The sequence below is a fragment of the Polyergus mexicanus genome, unplaced genomic scaffold, assembly GCF_030449975.1.
Source record: "Polyergus mexicanus isolate NDT 795.1 unplaced genomic scaffold, iyPolMexi1.0 SCAF_3, whole genome shotgun sequence".
In the NCBI taxonomy this organism is placed as follows: Eukaryota; Metazoa; Arthropoda; class Insecta; order Hymenoptera; family Formicidae; genus Polyergus; species Polyergus mexicanus.
This window is the reverse complement of record NW_027223323.1, coordinates 4,971,316-4,992,159: the sequence shown is the minus strand read 5'-3', so window position 1 is coordinate 4,992,159 and position 20,844 is coordinate 4,971,316. Positions and strand designations below refer to the sequence as shown.

General features: G+C 35.6%; 2 protein-coding genes across 6 annotated transcripts in view; one reads left to right on the top strand and one right to left on the bottom strand.

Moving 5' to 3' along the window:
- LOC138944962 (uncharacterized) overlaps positions 1-13,434 on the top strand; it is a 25,479-nt gene extending 12,045 nt beyond the window's left edge. For 2 of the 3 annotated variants that reach the window (XM_070316064.1, XM_070316063.1), the window contains exon 5: positions 5,540-6,490. In XM_070316064.1, coding sequence (XP_070172165.1) covers positions 5,540-5,679 — 140 coding nt within the window. In that variant the 3' untranslated portion in view covers positions 5,680-6,490. Of the gene's footprint in view, positions 1-5,539; positions 6,491-8,928 lie in introns of those variants that run through there. The other variant, XM_070316065.1, reaches the window with a different exon arrangement.
- Positions 3,822-20,844, bottom strand: LOC138944961 (facilitated trehalose transporter Tret1). 3 transcript variants are annotated; one of them, XR_011448899.1, is made up of 6 exons: positions 20,760-20,844; positions 19,487-19,559; positions 17,125-18,504; positions 16,914-17,049; positions 4,214-4,279; positions 3,822-3,855 (listed from the first exon to the last, which is right to left on the bottom strand). XR_011448899.1 is itself a non-coding variant. In XM_070316062.1 (5 exons), exons 2-4 carry the CDS (start codon positions 19,533-19,535, stop codon positions 16,946-16,948), a joined length of 1,533 nt encoding a protein of 510 aa, XP_070172163.1. In that variant the 5' UTR covers positions 19,536-19,559; positions 20,760-20,844; the 3' UTR covers positions 13,897-14,124; positions 16,914-16,945. The 3 variants fall into 3 exon arrangements, 2 of the variants coding, with proteins under 2 accessions (XP_070172163.1, XP_070172161.1); XM_070316062.1 differs by lacking the exons at positions 3,822-3,855; positions 4,214-4,279 and adding an exon at positions 13,897-14,124; XM_070316060.1 differs by lacking the exons at positions 3,822-3,855; positions 4,214-4,279 and having other exon boundaries at positions 14,187-17,049.

Here is a 20,844-nt window from a genome sequence, read left to right as displayed (position 1 = left end):
AGCGGTCTTTAATTATTTCCAATGAGCAATTGTACGTTGAAGCCTTTGAGTCAATGTTCGAGCTGAAGCTCATAATCCAGATTTATGCGGTTCCCAAATTTGAAATCTTATAGAAATATACGCCGGCTTTTCAACCAAATAACTTTCCGCTCGAAAGTTATATTTTCTACCATAAAACTTTTCATTTATTTATTTCTTTTTTGTATAATCTCTCCCTTCTGTGTGCATATGTTAAAGCCGGCAGGTAATGCGACTCTAAAGCGCTAACGTTGCATTTTACAACGAGTTCTCGTGTAAAATTGTGCTACAAAGTACGTGAATTTTTTATTATACTGTCACGAAGGGGAAAAGATGAAACGGCAAAACCAGCCGCGTAAAAATTTTAAATAGTGCCTATTTCACGAGGTCATATTAATACGAGTAATACATTGCTGATCATCATGTCTCAGCAATATCGTAAAATAGTGTGTATCGATCTTATGCGGTTAGGAGATGACATCTACCGTACGAATTATACGCGTTCAGTATCTGCATAATTCTGGGTTGCATCGATTCACGCCACCACATTGTCTCGCATAATCAAATGACATTTGCGTGTTGCAGATTGTCGTAAACGCGAAATGCGTTTAACGCATTATAAAATTAACACAACTGCCGTTATTGTTTCTGAAACGCTGGCCATTTGTATTTTGGCAATCAAGTAAATATTTCATGGATATTTGTTCGGGGCAATCATGGAATTATTTTAAATCCCCACACAATTCTTACTTATATATTTTATATGTGTGCGGGCTTGTTTTATATTTTCGTTTTTATTAGAAAATTAACGTGTTACGAAAGTAAATTTTAAATTTCTATGCGATTCAATTATTTTGCCACATTTATTCTGTGAAGTTCTAGAAGATTATAAGGAAAAGTGAATTATATTGCTTATAGTTTAATCGTGATTTAAAAATATATATATCTTATTTCGCAGATGATCAATTTTATTCTGCGTCAAAATCTGGGTTTTAATTTAACGATTCTCTCGCTGTATCGTAATATAGGATAATCCATTTTACATTTGAAAAGTGAAATTCAATGCGCGAGCATTATATACGCATGTGCTCACATTATTATATTACTTCGCGATATCAGGTTCGACTTCTATATATTGCATCTCTTGATTGGACTTACGGATCGCAGATGCGAACGCGTTACGATTTATGGAGTAAAATCTCTAAAGTGAATCTGTGTTATTTTTTCGAACATGCATTTTTCTGACCAGCATCAGAAAGTAAATCCGTGAAGACAGTTCAGAATTTAATTTCGTTCCCACTACCGTGAATTAAAAATATTTGATCATAAATCGTCGTAATTTGAAAGCTTTCGTGTTCTAGCGCTCCCCAGCGAGCGTTGGAATTTTTTCAAATATTGCGCGAAGAGGTATATCCGGTATATGAAAATTTCATTTACAAGAAACTAGCTGAGTCTTACACGCCGCAGCAGCGTCATTAGAACAATGCGATTTATATATGCGTATCACTTGGCAGCACCGGTGTCGACGAGTGGCAATATAATTTTCCGTTTGCAGAATGTAATTTTTCACGTACACACATATCACATACACCTATTAAGAGATCTTATTTTATACCTTTCGTATTCTGACATCATAGCGAGGATTTCGCGAAATCAGGATCGATATCTTCAGAGCCAGTTGATTTTTTCACCTTTTCATTCGTTTATTATTAAAAAGAGAAAGGAGAATAAGTGATATCCCACGTTTTTGACAGCTTACGCAGTATCAATAGTTGTTACATAGATAGTCCATTGAGCAAACCAGAGATTCGGAGACAACGCTACTTTATCATACACTTTGCCAGGGTATGATCGATCTATGTAGTAAATTGGAACGTAACAATTCGATAGCTCATTGGCTGCGTTCAGCAGGAAAAGCAGCTTTGCAACTGTTGTAAAATTCTTTAATACTATTGGTTTATACATTTAGATCCGACAGAAACTAAGGGCGAGAACCAATCGTATTAAAGAATTTTACAACAGTTGCAAAGCTGCTTTTTCTGCTGAACGCAGCCATTGTCTTGTTGCGTGCGCGCCGCTTGTATTTGAAACGAAACTGTGAGACGAAGACGCGATATATTATCATAAAACGGATATAATAGTTTTTGCTGTAAAATATATAATTGAAAGGATAAGTGATGTGTTAAATTTATTGAAGTATCAAAGTACGTAATCCTTTTGCCACAATTTCGATGAAAGAACAGCGAATAGTGATTCTCATTTGTCTTTATCGCCTTTTCTCAAGGTAGAAGGTTAATAATCGTAAAACGCTGGCGGAGAATTTTATTGGTAATGGTATTGCGCATTAACGTCAATAGCAATCGTGATTTTCGATCGTTACTAAAGTAACAGCGAAACGTTACTCCTACGGAATTGCGTTCTCGACTAATTTCGAGAAGTTGAGACTCGTGCCGAATTTAGATCGGATAGTGTTTTTCGTAACTGGTCAATAAAGTAAATAGTAATTGGTAGTGCATCATAAATTTTGAATAGAGAAGCAGAGGAATGTGAAACCAAAAATTTTTATTTGCTCAGATAAAACTTGCTAAGACGTTCCGAAATATATCAAGTGAACGTGATATGTATAAATTCAAATTAAATTTAGTAAAAATAAGACGTAAATTCCTAATGCTTATTTTTATATAGTTCTCATTTTGAAGAACACGTATTGCGGTTACATAAAATTACGGCAATTTTTTAATTGTAAAGCTTCGATTTACTTTACTTTTCTTACTTTAATTCATAGATCTTGTTTTCTTCATTTTACCGATGTAAATATATTTAAACCTGATAATTTTAGACTCATCCCTTCTGCTTCCCGGCAAAGGAAATGCTGACGTCCGACGCGTACAGTCGTCACGCCATTTTCCATCCTTGTTCCGTTCTCTCAATGCTTTCGCACAGCTAAACTTGATACCTTGTACTCTCATCTCCATTCGACCGCGCGTAAGCGTAAGTTGATGCTGCGAGTGAGAAGGCAGTTTCATCTCCAACGACGGCTATCTCGCTGTCCGATCGTAAATCTATCATTCTACTGCTACGGTTAGTTTATTCGGATACTCTTGGTTCGCGAGATTCGAAACGATTTTTCTTCAGCGTATTTATCTCTATTTTGATGATATATATTTCTCGCACAGAATCAGACTTTAATAAGTAAGGAAATTACTTTAACAAAGCCTCGAGAGAAAGTTACTTTACTGATTGCTCTTTTGAGATTTATGAAGTTCAGGAAAACATATTTTATATCGATATCTGGGATGACTTAATTAAATGAATATTTTTTTAAACATAAAATTCTTGTTTCATACGAATATAAATACGCAATGTGAAAATGAGACTGCGCAAAATAATTGTAATATCTCCATTTTCGTTCGTAAAAAAAAGTACAACGTTTATTTTCGTATTAGTTTTAATAAGATACAATTTCAGTTATGATATTTTCTTATTAAATAATTAGAGAAACGTTGCAAAAAAATGAGCTAGCGCTGCGACAATTGCGACGAATAAAATAATATAGATCAGAAAATTTTAACAATTTTCTTGTGCGTTTCAGTTAATATCCGTAGTTTCGAAAGCATTTTTCTCGCAGCAATTTTTTCGCGAATTGCAATACGCGCGAGTCCCATTTATTTGGACAGGAATCACTTCTTTCGGAGTACTCTCGCTCCAGTTCGCGAGTTCCAAATATTAGTCTCCGGTTATTGCACCATACTATAGAAAGCCAGCTGAGCTCGGATTATTCATATGTTTCCCATTTGAAAATTGTAAGAATCCAAAGATATTAAGGGTAGATCGTGCCTGAAATAGAGATTCTATCCATATCTCTTTTTTTCTCTTTTTCTTTTCTCGCGATTAATATTTTATTAAAAATATAAATCTAAAGATAATATCTTATTATATTGCGTGCGTTATTAACAAGATTAATAAATCATATTCACTGTTGATAGAGATATTATATGCAATTTTAAAAATTGAACGAAATGTGTTTTCAATATAGATTTTAACATTTTATATCAATCTTTGAAGAATTTTTTTTTGTCATTGCGTTAAGATTACAATCAAATTATTAATGATTTCTATAAGTCATTTGCGAATCTTATTCATTAATTCCGTAAAAGCTAAATTGCGCGTTAATTAATCAAGAATATTATCTTACTGCGTATATACGATTCTTGACTGCATTCCGGATGGCCATGAAATTAATCGGCAATTTATCTTCTTCCTGCATTAATTCAATATTTTTTCATGTTAAAATTATCTAGGTAAGATTGGCACGGTTTCAAATTAAAGATCAAGTTTTTCATACTCGTCGCTATCACAAGCTGAATAACGTTAAATTAAATTGATCATATTTATTTTATAATTTAAAAAAATATATTTGTTTTATGTTAATATAAAAAGAGAGAATGTTTATATATAATATATTAATAAGTAATAATATAATTTAAGAAAAATTGACTGTACCATTAAATCTAATTTTTCAACTGCACATTTATATTTTTCGATATAAATTTTATATCGAATCATTCTTGAAGTAGATTATATTATAGATTGTTAAATAAAATATTTATCTTATATAGTCGCGTTTTGTTATATATTCTGTTTTGCTATAAGTATATTTTAAAAATACAATGTTTTATTATATTAAAATATAATAAAACATTGTATTTTTAAGCTTCTTGCGCTGGTTTTATGAAACATTCTCTATATGTAGTTTCTTTAAAATAATTCGTATGGATTTGATCGATAGATATAAGAATGTGGTTGGAATATTAATGGAAGATAACTACGTGAATGCGCAGCATCCACAGTTCCAGTGACAGCTTGTGAACGCTTGTGTCACCTGTTACACCCGTCATTCGCTTCTTCGCGCTTTCGCGATATCATGGCTGCTGTTACGTTCTCTATGTCATCGAGAGAGATGCTAACATTTGGTAACCCGAATAAGAGCATCATCGATTATCGATGTCAGCCGTCGCGCGAGGAAAATACGAATCACAATTGGAAATTCAATACGCGCGAAATGCCAGAGCCAATTTCGAACGATCCGTGAAACGTTCGCGGTCGCGTTACGACCGCATTGATGACACGTGGCACGAAAAAAAAATCCGGCCAGATAGGAGGAATAAAGCGAAACGACGCGTTTACGGGCTCGCGAACGAGCAAGTAATTTATCATATATCGCAGAAATTTTACGGTGGTCGGATACGTCGATAAATCTTTATCATCCGACCTCATGGAACGCGGGACTTTTATCCGATTATGTAGTCGATCAACGCGGGGATCTCGAAGCTTGTTGTCGCGCACAACAAAAGAAACCTGTCGATACCATTACACTTAATTTCCGTTTCCGAATGCCAATTTCCCAATCCGTAATCGCGCACGGGTATCGAACGCGGTGAATAACCGCGATGTCCGTGTTTAAGGTCACTTTGCCGGACGGATAATTCGCTTGATCGGCCATTTCTCCGCTCTGTGATAGATTTCGTTCCTCACGGAGGGAGAAAAATCAACGGTTCCCGCCGTCGATACCGCCGTTATCCATCCATCTTGCCAAACGAGCCGTCGATGGTCCATCGAATTTACTTCGCGATGGGACTTTGTCAAGAAACGGGCGATTGATCACCGTCTTCGAACGTTTTATCCGCCGATGATGATACTGAAGTAATCTCAACCGTTGCCGTGGGTGGTGAAGTTCTCTAAATATTTGGTCGAGTATATTTATCGGCATGCATGCATGAGAATGTGCGGTCCGTATGCCGGATATACGCGGGATTTGCGTACGCGTCGACGGATTTTGGCCGCGGGGTAAGGAGACACGAGAAACGGATTGGCGGCCCGCTAGATCCTCCGATCGCTAAAAATACGCGTCGCAATAAACTCAAGGGTGACGTCCACCACGCGTATCGACGGCGACGTTTTTAGCCGTCTTTCTTCCTCTCTTTGAATTTTTGTGTTTTCTTCTCACCGACCACCATTCCCTAAGATTACGTTCCGCAATGTTTACACTATTACTCGCTACCGTAAACTTGGGATAATTTCATCAACGGCACCCATATTCTCGAAAAAATAAGCAATGAGGGAAATAAAACGTTGAAATAAGCAATGAGGGAAATAAAAATTTTTCGGCAACATCGTATATCTAATTGTAGGAGTAAGGCCACTTTTAATGGTTCTTTTTCTGTTCTGTTTGATATATTTTGGTCCAAGCGATAACAGTTATAAAGAATTAACGCGCAGTGCTTATTGCATCAACGTTTACTTTTCTATAGAGTTTATTATGATAAGACAACTGCGCACACACAAACACACACACACATACACACATACAACGTAACATTATGTCAAGGATAATTAATAATAACATCATGTCTTCAAGTTCAAAGTTCTTGAAAACAAGACCAAGTATATTATTCTCGTTATCCGTATTATAGTTGCGTGATTTAATTAACTTACTAAACATTAAAAGATTTTTTCGACGTTTTTAAGATTGTTAAATTTGTAATACAATAATTGTTAACGATCTCAATATTTACTTTAAATTTCAACGACGAAAATTTGAATATATCTAATATTATTTATAATAAATATTACTAATTTTTATAAGAGAAAATTTAATTCTTATGCAAATTGTTTTAAAAAGAATTATTTAAAAGAACGAATTATTTTAAATTTATGTACACATAATAGATGTATTGATATAATAGATCTTTTTAGATTTATATAAAATCTTTTCGCATAGTAAGATTGACTAATTTGGCGTCGAATATAACATGAGGCATTCTATAAATTTCTCACGCATGAGAAGCACTTATGACGTTCTTCTAAGAATATTTGTATGTCGCTGACGTTTATGGAAGATGATGTGGCCTCTTTGAGCTCGTTGCGGTATCGTGGTCGCGTTTAAACGCGAAAGCGCGCACAAGAGAGTGCTCTATCCTGTCTATGGTGAACCCGTGAAAATAGTAGTAGATCTACTTTAATCATCCTCTATAACGCGATATAAATAGCCTTACAGTTATTTATCACCTATTCTCCATAAAAATCTTTTCCCGCCAGCAACGAAGATACGATAAAAGTTTGAGTCGAAGCCGATTTACATTATTCCGTGAGATAATTATCTTCGAATTGACAACTGTGCATTTTGCAATAGCGAATTTTCAATTTTATAGCGACGAAGTGATGGATTACACGACCCGTGTTGACGCGATACGCATCATTGATAATACGATAAAATGCAGATTGGTCATACGTATTTTGTAAGTGTTAAGATTATAATTTCTGTGAAAAAAAGAACTTGTCCTTCACGGTAGACCGCAACGTCAAATAAATGTAAAAACAATTTATATTAAAATTATAACGATGAAAAATAGTCTGGACTTTTCGACGTGTTCTCAAGACCATTAATTCACCCGCCATGGATATTAATCATCGAGACGATCGAAATCGACGACCGAGCGAGAGGATAATTCTCTACGTGGACGATTTCGCGACAGCAACCGGTCAAGACTTATCACCGGAATTCCGTGCTGAGGATGTTTATATCTTGTCTACGGAATCGGATGGTCCGCGATTGAGTCATCGTTCCAGTCTGTATCCACTCGATAGTTCGGCTTTCCATCTGGATGATCGTTCCACCCTTTATCCCTTAAATTCTAGCGAGAGATCGCCTTCTTCTAATCTGCTATACTCGCAGTCGAGCACCCCTAGACGCTCCAGATGCAATTTGGATGTCGATCAGAGGTCCAGCAGACGCTCCAGCACACAGTCGAATCGCTCGAGGACAAACAGCTATAGCAGAGCGACTCCTTTAGGTAGGAGATAATTGGAACGTAAATAAATGAAAAAGAGAATCTTATATTTTTCATTACTAATCACAATAATTAGTCTCGAACAAATATCGTAATACATTGGTATTATTCCGTATTGTATCGTATTTGTGCTAAAATATCTCTTCTTGTGTGTGGGACTTTAAAATATAATCGGATTAAGTCAATTTGTGTTTCTTGAGCATTTTGTGACGTTGTTGCTCGAATGCATTAAAGATACATAAGATATGTTGCATTTAGCCTTGAAGTATTCAAAAGTGATTATCACTTTTATCGATCAATTCCTGCGGGCGTGAGAAAAAGCTCTTTAACATTAATACACGACGACAACGTGAAACTTTAGGGGATGATAGAAGAGCCAGTGTTAGCAAGAAAACCAGGCCACGGAGGGCAAGTACCGCTACTTCGCGAAAGGATTCCGTTCGCCCCACAAAGATGGATGTCAAGCAGACGCAGAAGATAATAGAGAATGATCATCAAGTTGAGCAGACGAGGCGTCATCGGCGAATCGCCATGATCGTTCTGGGGATTTTTATCTTTCTTCTAACGGCCTCGGTACTGGTGGTGGTGATCACCTTGACGCACAGCACTTTCCTGAGTCCTGTGACAGGCTCGAAGGAGCTGGCCAAGCACAGAGCGCAACGTAAATCATGATTTTTGAAAGCTTTTGAACACTAACTCCAAATCACATAGAACATATTATCTGTTAGATTACTGAAACTATTCATAATCGCAGATTATAATTTTCTTTGTTCGCCGTCATCAAGTTTAACGACATTCTTTTTTAACTATTTTAAAAGTTGTTTGAATAATTTAAATCTCCACTGTTCTTTATTTATGAGTGATAAAGTTAGCCGCATCGCCAAAGTTAAGAAAAATCTATCTCTCTCGATGCGAGAAGAAAGTAACATAAATCTACATTTTGTTCGCTCCATCTCGAAAACGGGCGCGTGCGATGGTGATGTTGTATTATACACTTATGTAAAGATTTTCAAGTATGTGTGTGTGTGTTTTGCGTTTACCCATACTATTATTGTTTCAGTACGAAAGGAGAACGAGGAACTGCTAAACTCCCTGAACAGGGACATTTCCGTGCCTGAGAACCTTACGGCGCCGCCCTAAATCGGAGTGTTGAAAACGGAAGTGCATCGCTTGTCTGTCACTCACGATTTACTTCAGCCACGTGTGACGCGACGATGTTCTTATCTCGCGAGGCCGTAACTTCAGCGTCATCGAGGACCAACGTCGGCATCGCTTCGTTTTACGAAGCGCGAAACATCTGGGCCATTCAGGGGAGAAATCTCAAGACAAATGGTGAGAAAGATTGGCAGTTTTGGCGTATTCATCTCTTCAGCAAATCTCATCGGATCGCTAGCACGCTGATTAGGTGTATCTCAGTTTTAATGACGCCTCAAATACGCCTCTTTGTATACGACGCCGCGGTAAGATTGTTGCAAAGTACTCGCGAAAAATCCGATCGGGATATTCGACATATTATATTGTACTGTTGTATTGTTGCCGCATGTAGAAATGGTGTATATATATATATATATACCATATACCATATATACACACACACACCGTATATCGTATCAATGCAGACTATGTGCCCTCGATTCCAGAAGGCTGCACCAATAAGAGCTCACTCCGATCAGACTGGCGTTCAAACTGAATTATTGGTAAAGTTTGGCGCCAAATTAAATTACTTAGCAGTAACATTTTTTTCTGGATGGATACGTTTCATAAAACGCAATTGGAATTGAAAATTTTTAGCAAAACCGTAATAGTCGTATCCGATAATTGTTCGACGCATACAATTATTATTCAACATACTCGATCGTAATAATATCGTACGCGTTAAATAGTAAAACATATGTTCCGCGAAGTGTCCGATCTGCGTTGAAACGAGACATAATTCTTTAAAATCGCAATATTTGATGAGAGCTCGCGTAGTTTGCGAAATTCAATCTGACGAGAAATCGCGCACCGAAAGCCAACAACGAAAGAACGATAAGAAAAGTGACACGTAAAAAAATGTAGTGTCAAAGACGTAGCATCTGGTCATTCGTCCGTCAGCGAAGAAATTGACGTGTAGAGACCTCCCTTCTATACACTTCGAGTACGAATGGATGTATGTACGTGGCCCGAATCGAGTACACGTGAATATCGATCTGTGTCATCAACACGCGAATACGGGCTTCATACGTTACGGATTCGCGAGAAATCGTGTCGCAGGACAAAAGTTAAGCGACATAGAGTATAGCTCCTTTTGTGCTTTTTTATACGTCTTCCAGGACGCGAGAAAAGACATAAACTCGATAAAAGGGGGTTCTCGGTCACTGATTCTTTAGCGTCGACGACGTTTGCGATGTTCTCGCGAATGTAGAAAGCTGTACATAAAAGAACGTTTGTTATTAACATTATCGTTTGTAGTTACACGTCGAGAGAGTAGTCGAGATAAGGGCCAAATTGTTGTTGTCAATTTGTAAGATAAACTGTCGTAGAAGATGTTCGTTGAGATCACGCGCGATACAGGAGACGAAAGGAGAGACGAAATGTACGATCGGTTATTAAAGTATGTGTGTTTACGTACGTGATCGCGCGTATGTGCATTGTTGTATGTATAAAGGTACAGTTTACGCTTCGCACGAAACGGCCAAATTATTTTTATTCGTTTCACTTTGCTGTTCTCGGTGCAATTTCCAATTTTGCTTTGTGACTAATTGCTTACAGTTTTATCGAATGCCTTTCGTTACGAGTAATGGCGATTCAGCAAGAACTTTTTCCGATACGTATAGGTATTTTGAAATCTCTTTTCACGAGCATAGAAAATATTTGTTGAACTTATGAATCTTGTATTTCGCGAGCAATATACATAATTGTGATAATGCGATACGCGCTGCGTTCCACAAATTTATTTAATTCTGCGTGTGTAAGAAAAAAGTGTCTATTATTTTTATAAAAAAGCATATTATCGCTACTCACGGTTAGAGATTTGAATTTTTTATATCATAAAGTTTCTTCCGTTACATTCGTAATCGAAATTCTTTTAATTTGACATATCAGATTAAATTTAATATTAAAATTGCTAAAACCGATGACATTTCATGACACTGAAAAGGTCACGTTGATATACCATATAGATAAAAGAAACTATAACGCGTAGTGTATAGACACACCGTTTTTATGCTTAACGGATACAATCTGGCTTACGTTGAAAAATATAACCGACACGTTTCGCAACAAAAGCTCCCTGTGGTACGACAATGTCGAACTTTGATATCGCTTAAAATCAGAAGAAATAAAAGTTTCGCGAAAATGGTATTCGTTTAGAAAAGCTTTTCTCGCGTATATCGCCCGATACGATAAAATTATATTGTTCAGACCGATATACGAATATTATTCTTTCTTAGAACTGTGACATTTATTAAATTTTATCTTTTTGGAAACTCGCGAATCTTATATATGTAACTTTCTTCTCTGTATCTTTATTTTTCTCCCTATATAAAATATTGGGATGAGTGTGTGATATAATTAATTTTATAATTAGGATATCGTTTTTGAGGAATTGCGCTACAGTCTCGGATCTCTGCGAGTTTGCTAGCGGTTGCTACAGAAAGCTTCTTTTTTATCCGAGATAACGTACGATAGCATGTCTATAAATACTGTTGGAATTTATGCGTGTACACACGTATAGCGACTGGTCCCTAATGCCGTTTCCGCGACATAAAGTTACGCGATGCGTAGAATAACAGACGCTTACGAACGAGGCAAATTAGAATTTTTATGTGATTACTCGTTATTATCAGACTCTCGTATACTTACACGTCGAATTTAAAGTATACGTCTCTGAAACACTATGCGATCGCGCGAAGATAGATCGACAAGAAGAATTTTTCTTCGTCTCTTTCCAAAGACCAATCTCTTCTCGATTCGTCAATTTTCTCGGTGCCAGAATTAACGCATCTGCGTCGCTCCGTTTCGCTGTCTATTCTAAAGGTAACCGTCCTGGGAATTATGTTTTACTAAAAACTATTTCGCTGATCGCGTTTGAGATATCCCTTTGCTTTATCTACTTATCTACGAGAATGACAGGATCGACGACATAGACTCGATCGATCGCACTGATCGCATGCTCGATGATAGTTCATCGTCGAAGAAGGAAAACGATCGGTTTTGATAAGTACGTCTGCGTCGCACAATCAATCGGCAAATCGGTAATCGCCGATATGTCTCTCGCGATATGTATCGTATAAGAACATATAAGTTAGAAGTTTAACGATAATCAGTCTTTCGGGCGAACATCGCGCGGGCCTTTTTTTCTAGTTAAGATTATTGGCACTGGAGATCGTTACCTTACGGAGACGCAGCCGATATCGCTGATAAGTTTGTTAACGTAGTCTTAAAGCAACTCTCATGGCCGTAGATCTCTCGTTAGAATATCTCGGCTATAGTTTTCAGCCGCCAATCGATTCGGCGATGAAAAAAAAAAACGCAATAAATCGCTACGTTGCGCGTAGATAACCCTTTTCTATGAGAATATATTTCTCTTTTCTATCTGTAATTGGTAATTTTTAGGAACACTTTCTAGAAAAAGCGTTGTATAGCGTACGATTTCTTTCCGCTATGCCTCTTCATTTTTGCTTAAAAATTGCTTGACGATCGCTTGGCCTAACGCGAGATATTTGAATTTATAAAAAGCGAGCTAATAAATAGTTTAGAGCTCTCGCGGCTGCCTGATAGTTTCGAAAAAATCTCACGAGGGCGAATCGAGTTCGACGAGTGTTTGAGCATATAGTGACATTAAAAGCTTTTAAGAGCATAAACACAGAGAGAGAAAGAGAAAGTAAAATATATATGCGCTCGTCACGTTTTTATTTCTAACGACACTATAATCCCACCGAGGAAAATACAATCGCGCGGACTTGGCATTGCATAACAAAACTCTCTTCTTTTTTTAATATTACATTGTAATTAAAATTTAAGCTTCAGATATGAGATGCATGTGCCAAACCTGTGCGTGTATGTTACTATGTATACTTAAAATTTCCTTCGACGATTATAGTGCCGATGTGAGTACGATCGCTTGTGCGTGCATTTTTACGAAAGAGGAACGAGCATTTTCTCGTCGAGAGAACACAGCGTAGTTCGTTACGAGAACGACAAGCTTAATTCGGGAATAAGATCGCTCTCCGATCGTCGATTATACGGAATTGTCAAGCAAAATGACTTATTTGTTGTATTGACTTCTATATTTCAACTTTTCATTTATAGCAATAATAATAACACACACTGGGGTGACATAATATGATTGATCCAAAGGCGTTTTTAATATAAAAAAAAAAAGATAAAATGTACAAAATTTTATCTTCAAAGTTTATCTTTAAAATACGATTAAGGAGTTTAATAAAATATGATTAAAACTGTATGAGAAGAAATAAATCGATTTATGAAATTATTTTAAAGAAATGTTTGAAACGTAATTTATGTTTAAATTTATAATAATATTTGAATATAACTTAAAAATTGCTTAAAAAAGATATTCGTATAATTAGGAAAATAAAAAAAAAATTATATTTAGTCAATTCTCAAATTATTCCATTATGTCATATTATTAATTATTAGTCCAATATATCAAATTATTAATTGCATGCATTAATTGCATTTGGGGTCTAGCAAAATTCAAAACATTTATTTTCTCCATTTTTTACTATGATATAAAGTGAGCGTTCTGTTAAATATTTAAGACACTCCATATTAAATGAGAGATTAAATCTGCACGCGCTGTGTGATTACAATCATGAAATATATATGTAGTTTAATTCGTTCTTTTTTTTTATTTTTATTTTATTGTAGAATTAGACTATGTGCATAACATCGAATAATAAGCGGAATAAAAAGCTGCATGTAAGTTTTATCTTGTCGCTCCCGTATGCGAGGAACGCGTGTTTTATTCGAGGGAAACGATTCACGCGAGTGGCCGCATTCTGGACACGTTGACGAGATTTTATGCTAGGGATTGTAGTAGTAATATAATAATCTCGACCACGCAAGATGTGTATCATAGCGAAGGGCGTTGTGAGATGTTAAAATGGATTGAGACATTATAAAAATTTATGTTTCTATATTGTAATAAAGCGTTTATGTATAACGGGGTTATTATAATGCAAAAATATATATACTAGTTGTCCGGTTCGTGTGGACTTCTTTATTAACCTTTGACCGATCACGCCGTCTCCTAAAAACGTCTGAAACTGTAAAATTCGCAAAATGTTTCGAAGATAGAGAGGGAAAGGGAGGATGTGGAAATACGAGAAAGAAAGCTCATGTTCGATATAGTTGCGAATTAAATAGTAACTTTCTTTATTGTCAACGTATATTGCAAACTTCTACATTGTAGAAATCTGAAGTTCAAATGAAATTCATTTAGTCTTTGAACCCTGCCTAAAAGGGACGTGTAGAGAGTCATGCAATAGCGTGAACATACTTGACACACTCGAGAGTTAAGATATTATAAGATATAAGATACACGTGCTTCTCTCGCATAGCTGTAATAATAAAAGCGAATGCGATCGACGAATTTTTCGCTAAATTACTTTTACGAGCAGGCGTAGGTGCTCTATTCATTCATACACTTTCGACTGTTTACTCGTCAAACATAGCTATGTATTCTTTGGTCTACGGTAACAGGTGGATCGCGTCATCGGGGACAAAAATAAATCCCTCCTTCTAATGGGGAGAGGAAGGTGCCATTAACCCGATTATATGAAACCAATTTGGATTCTTCGCGTCACTCAGACGTCCACTTATTATCGATGACCACTTACGCACGAAAGCACGCACCGGATATCCCGGTAAGTTTCTAACACACGTCGGAAAAACGCGTGAGTGTATTTTTCTTTAACTCTAATAACGGGCCAGTTATATTCTACGCCGAAGCGCTATTTTTATAACGCATATGTCTCACCCTTATTTAAAAGGGAAACATACATAAATCAATAGTCGGAGCAATACATAGGCTCCGAAGCGATCGATTGATAATTGACAATCGAGATTCGACTGACCGTCACCCTCATATATATCTTTGTGTTAAAGATTGAAAATTTGAAAAAAGTAAAAGAAGTATTGAATCGTACTATCGAATCCCTAAAGGGCGACAAGTAAAAAAGAAGGAAGCTGTTATGATATCATTGCGTAAGCATTCTAAATCCTTTTTATGTTAGATCGCTTTTGATAATTTTCTAGTTAAAAATTAATTATTTTTCCTTGAAAAATTATTGTCCACGCATTTTCAGATAATAATGCTTTCACATACGCAATCTTACTTTCGCTTAGCGAGTATTTTATATTTATTTGGATTTGTTGCTCGTTATTATCTTAAATTTCAGAGTTTAACTCTCCCTTAAAGATATAAAAAAGAAGTTCTTAATCATGTAATGATATTGTAATGGGGAAACAGAATCTTATTGCCCCAGAACGTCTTTATGTTGTTCGTCTCATCGAGCTTATTTTTGTGGGGATATTATAAATCCTATTCTTAAATGTAACTTTAGCCCGTGGGGATAATATAGGCCGGAATCAAATCCGGATTTATCAATCATCAGTCGATCGTTGTAATCACTGAATATCTTATGAAAAATGATTTATATTGCAGAATTAAAGCAAAACGGATGCTTTTCTGCCTAAATCCGTGAGAATTTCTCGCCTGTTCAGAGCTTGCCCACACATTCATCAAAAGATGAATAAAAAAATATACTTTACGATATTAATTAAAAACTAGCAGTCTTAAGTTTCAGTTTAACCCTGCCTAAAAGGGATGAGAAGGTGGTCATGCAAGATGGCTCTATCATGCTTGGGGGCCTAGCTAAAACGCATATTGGATCATACGATGGATCTCGAAGAAGCGATTCTTCTGAAACGGTTCTTCGGAAACCATCGGACAAACTGTAAATTCGCATAATTCTCGGCTGAGATTCTTTCGCCTATCGAGACTTATTTGCCGATCGAGTTAACATCAATGTTAAATCAAATAATCATTAAAAATCAATGCAACAATTGAACCGTTACTTATACAGTTGTTGCAAGTAAACGTAAAAAAATGTTCACAGCGAACGCAACAGTTAAGTGATTGGTTCTCGGAAACCACACACACATCTGCTTTGATAGATAAAAAATATACATCATTCGTGTAGGGGCAATTGTTATGATTCCACACAACTGTTGCGTTCGGTAAACACACTCAACTCATACGCCTTGTGTGTAAATAAAACGATCAATCTTCGCATGTCGCTAATGTTGAACAAGGAACTATGGTACTGTATTTTTATCGTTATTTTCTGGCAGATTCCACGCAATTTGACATATGTTTTTGAATGAAAATATTTGGAATTAAGATATTTTTGAATTAAAATATATGTTTGTACAAATGAGAAACGCTAATTTGCACATTTGAAATTTGAATTCAATTCAAGTTTAAAATTTAAAATTTAAATGTAATCCAAACAGATTTATCCTTATCGCGTATCAGAATTTCTCTCTTTAATCATAATATCATATGATGATATCCGGATCGGGAAATGGTCTTTCGGCGATCTCTTTACTTCAATTGAAGCGCCTTCTTCAATGGAATATAAGGGCCCTTTTTAAACATTAAACTCTTACAAGCTAATTTTTATCTGAGGTATTCTTCCTCCTACAGTTTAAACTTCATGTAGCTGTGAGTCTCTTATTTTTACGTTACGTGATATTGCGGAAAAAAAAAACTTTCCAAAATAATAAACTTCAATTAAAATACAAGAGACTTTGCGTGTGTGTGAAACTATAGCAATGTAAAAATTCTAAAATCTTTTTTGAATTTTTTGTATGAAAGTATTGAATTTTGACAGGGAATGCTCTTTGACTTTTATGGACAATTTGCAAACAGTATAATGTCCATTTGATTTTTGAAAATAATAATGTGCTATCTTCATTTATATCTTATCAAAGCGGCAGCCCAATTATGTATTCAAATATTGCAATTGATCTTACCGATGATTGTTGGAAATATTGCTCGTTCGCTTTTATGATCGACCCGGACGTAACCATCGTAACCGGCAGGACGATCGGCCGCCTCGAGATTCCCTGTCGAATGTCCCATAATCCGAAATACGTATGTTGCTTATTTCTATTATTCGAAAATTATCATGCGTAAATTCTTATAAACATCCTTATTTTCGTTTATCAACCTAAGTTATCGTACTTATTTGAATTTGCTCGTTGTTCCTGTTCCTGTTTTCTGATTTTCTTCCTATTTTCTTCTTGCTCTTACAATGAAGCTCCTCTTGGATCTCCAATAGCGACTTGCCTTTGGTCTCGGGTACGATTAACGCGATGAAAATTAAACCGATGAAGCAGCTGCAGGCGAAACAGCCGAAGGCCGTGTACACTCCATAGCCATCGGAGATCACTTGGTACAACTTGGACACGGCGAAGGCCAATAACGAAGACATCAGATTAGTCGATGACACAGCGGCGCCCTTAATGTTAGTTGAGAATAACTCGCCTAGCATCATATATGGTAACGGATTCAGACCCAAAGCGATAATTAGCTCGTAAAATATCACGGATGAGTGAAGTATCCAACCGTATCCGGTCATGTTCACTTCGTATGCAAATTTGAGTAAATAAAAAATGCCGGCAATGATCAATGTGATTCCACCTAGAAAAGTGGTACTCAGAAGCAACGGTCGTCTACCAAGCTTGTCAACCAGAATCGCTGCTGCGACACCGGCAATCAATTGAAATATGCTAAGCAAAATGACCATGATACCAGCAGGTAGAGCTCCGTCGCCCTCCTCGAGAATCTCCTGAGTGTACGACTCGATCGCGGCAATACCGCTGCACTGGAGAACTAGTTGCAGTCCGAAACTGATGATGATGGCGCGTCGATTGCCGGGTGTATTGAATAGATCTCCAAAGTGACCGCGATCTCTGAGATCGCGGACGATCGTCTTCTGCATCTCTTGCAGATCTCTCTCCAGCTGATCCTCGGAAATGCGGCGCTTCAAACGTTTCAGAATCGCCATCGCATCGTTCTGGCGATTTCTCATCAGCAAGAAATACGGTGATTCGGGCATCCAAGGGAAGGTAAGGAAGAATATCAGTGGCAGCAGTAAGCAGATGTAAGCAAGATATTCGTAGGACACGAATGGACCTACTGCGTGGGCATACAGTTCCCCGAAGGTCACCATCAGCTTAATGAGGGAACCGAGAGCGCCTCTGATTTCCTTATCGGCTATCTCGCCGATATACATCGGGCAGACAACATATACTACGCCTTGGCCAATACCGCTAATAAAGCGAGAAGCATAGAGAATATAAGGATTCCATGCTGTGATTATCATGATAAATCCGACAAACAGAGGTACACCAGCTATGAGTAAACTTATCTTCCGACCCAGCCAGTCGACAACGAAAGCTGCTAAAATGCATCCGGGTATGGTGCCCAAAAGGTAGAACGAGGCGATCCAAGAGGCATCGTCGGATGTTATCCGAACAGAGGAGTTAGATGATTTCAGTATTGGTAAGGATGGTGACGTCCAGCCTATGTGAGACCCGGCAATAGCCATCGATATGGTAGCTGCGATAAAATTGGATGAATGTAAATAATTGATATTACTTTTTTTTTATTTTGTTTTAAATTTGATTTTCCTATATATATTTTATTTGAAAAAAAAAAAAAAAGATTCTGAATCAGTCAAAGAATTTATAGACTGAGAGATTAATTAAACATCTAGATTAGAGATAAACAATCCAGACAAATTATTTTTACGTGTAAAAATATAAATGTAAGTTTTAGGAATAATTATGTAAAATATATTATATAGAATTTATAGAATATTTCTTTATCAGAACAAGCAGCATTTAAAGTATTTGTTCTAATTTGTGTTTAGCACTTCAATATGATTATCATACTGATAACATTAATTGTAGTTAGTATTAAAAACGAAATTCTCTTGATAATTTCGAAGTATATATTTAAATATAATTATTTAAATCGTAAATCTTTTTACATATAGAGAGCATTCAAAATTATAATACGACCTGCAAGAAGACAATTTCTTATAAAAAAATAGATCAAAAATGTGGAATAAAATTTTTTTTTAAATAAAAATAATCATAATATTTTTCAAATAATCTATGTGTTCTTTAGTAACTCAAATTATTTTAGATTACGTTATTTAAAATAATGTTATTTTTATTAATTGAAAATATGTTATTTTATTAATTTATTAATAATCTATGTGTTGAAACACATTTATCGATATATGATACAAGAGATTGTTATAGTTTATTTAAGCTTAAAAAAGCATAAATATATTATTAATTTTCTAATTCTCGAAATCAATTTTCTTAAAAATGTAACCTTGTATGACAAGATTTCATTCTACGTTTTCAATTTATTTTTGCATTCTTTTCTCGGTTGTATCACAACTTCAAACGCATTCCGTAAATCATCATTCGCAATAATATTTGAAAATCTTATGCGCTAATTATCAAAATATTTTTATATCATTTATATTATTTTTTACAAAGTTAAAAATAGTTTAAGTTTTATTTACCTGTAATTGCTGCTAGATACTGAAACCAGCAATTGCGGAATTGTTCCATCTTTTATTTCTTCTTATTACACGACTGAAATATGAACCAATTTATATTATCAGGAGAATTTATATATGATTATGTTATAATTAAATTGATGTTTAATTTTGAGATGTCGCCAGTAGATAAATTAAAGGAGTGCTTATATATGTACGACCCAACTGGCAATTTATTGTTCTATTGTTAACACAACGTTTCGACCATATGGTTTTGGTCCTTATCAAGTGAACTAAAATTACAATATTAAATAATGACAATCCCGTTACAAAAATGAAATAAACAAATTTATGTACCTGCATTAGTTAAAGTTGAAAGAGAAAAAAGCCGCTATGTCATAATGACACACTGTGTCAACCTCTCTATTTAAAATACCGAGAAAGACTAAACGACCTTTATTAATCTATCGTATATGTTATTTAAATTCTCTGTATCCTTTTGAGAGTTAACAGTGTTGTCATATTGTTTAATAAAGAACATTTCAGCTATTTCTCTCTTTCTTACATGTTTTTCAGTATGCAGGATATCAGGCGTTGACCAATCGAAGTCATGATCAAATTCTAATTTGTGTTTACTAATTACCGAAAGATTACTAGCGTGCATTTTTATGTTATTAAAATGTTCCTTGACGCGGGTAGCTAAATGTCTTTTCGTTTGACCAATATATGAAGCACTACAGTTGTTGCAATTTATTCTATAAACGACTTCCGTTCTATTACCAATAGGCAGCACATCCTTACCACGTTTAATCAATGAGTTTAATTTTTTAGGTACATTGTAGACAACATTAAAACCCATATCTTTAAAAAACCGATCGATACTGTCACTCAAACCTTCAACAAAAGGTAATGTAATGTAAGAGGGCTTGTCTACATTATTTTCCTCAGTGCTCGGAGTAACATCACCACGGTGTTTCAAAAAATTAAGTCTCTTATAAACATAACGGTTTACAACGTGTCTCGGAAAACAATTATTGAGTAAATATATATAATAGTTATAATTAAATATTATACAACATTATGAATATATGTACTGCTAATATAAAAATTAATGATATGGGTTAAAATTGATCTAAGATCCGCGCCAGCTGTCACACCGTCCGAGAATTAAATATAATATCATACTCAGAGTAAAGCTTATACAGTTAAAAAATTTATTATTTGAATTTATTTCTGCTTTAAGCGCTTCATATATATAAAAAAAGTGTATCAAATTTTAATTTGATATTATGCTTACAGAAATAGCGATGAAACACAGAAAAGGCTACCAGGAAAGAGGACGCCCAAGTCTGAGGACGCCCGGATTTTAATAAACCCACATT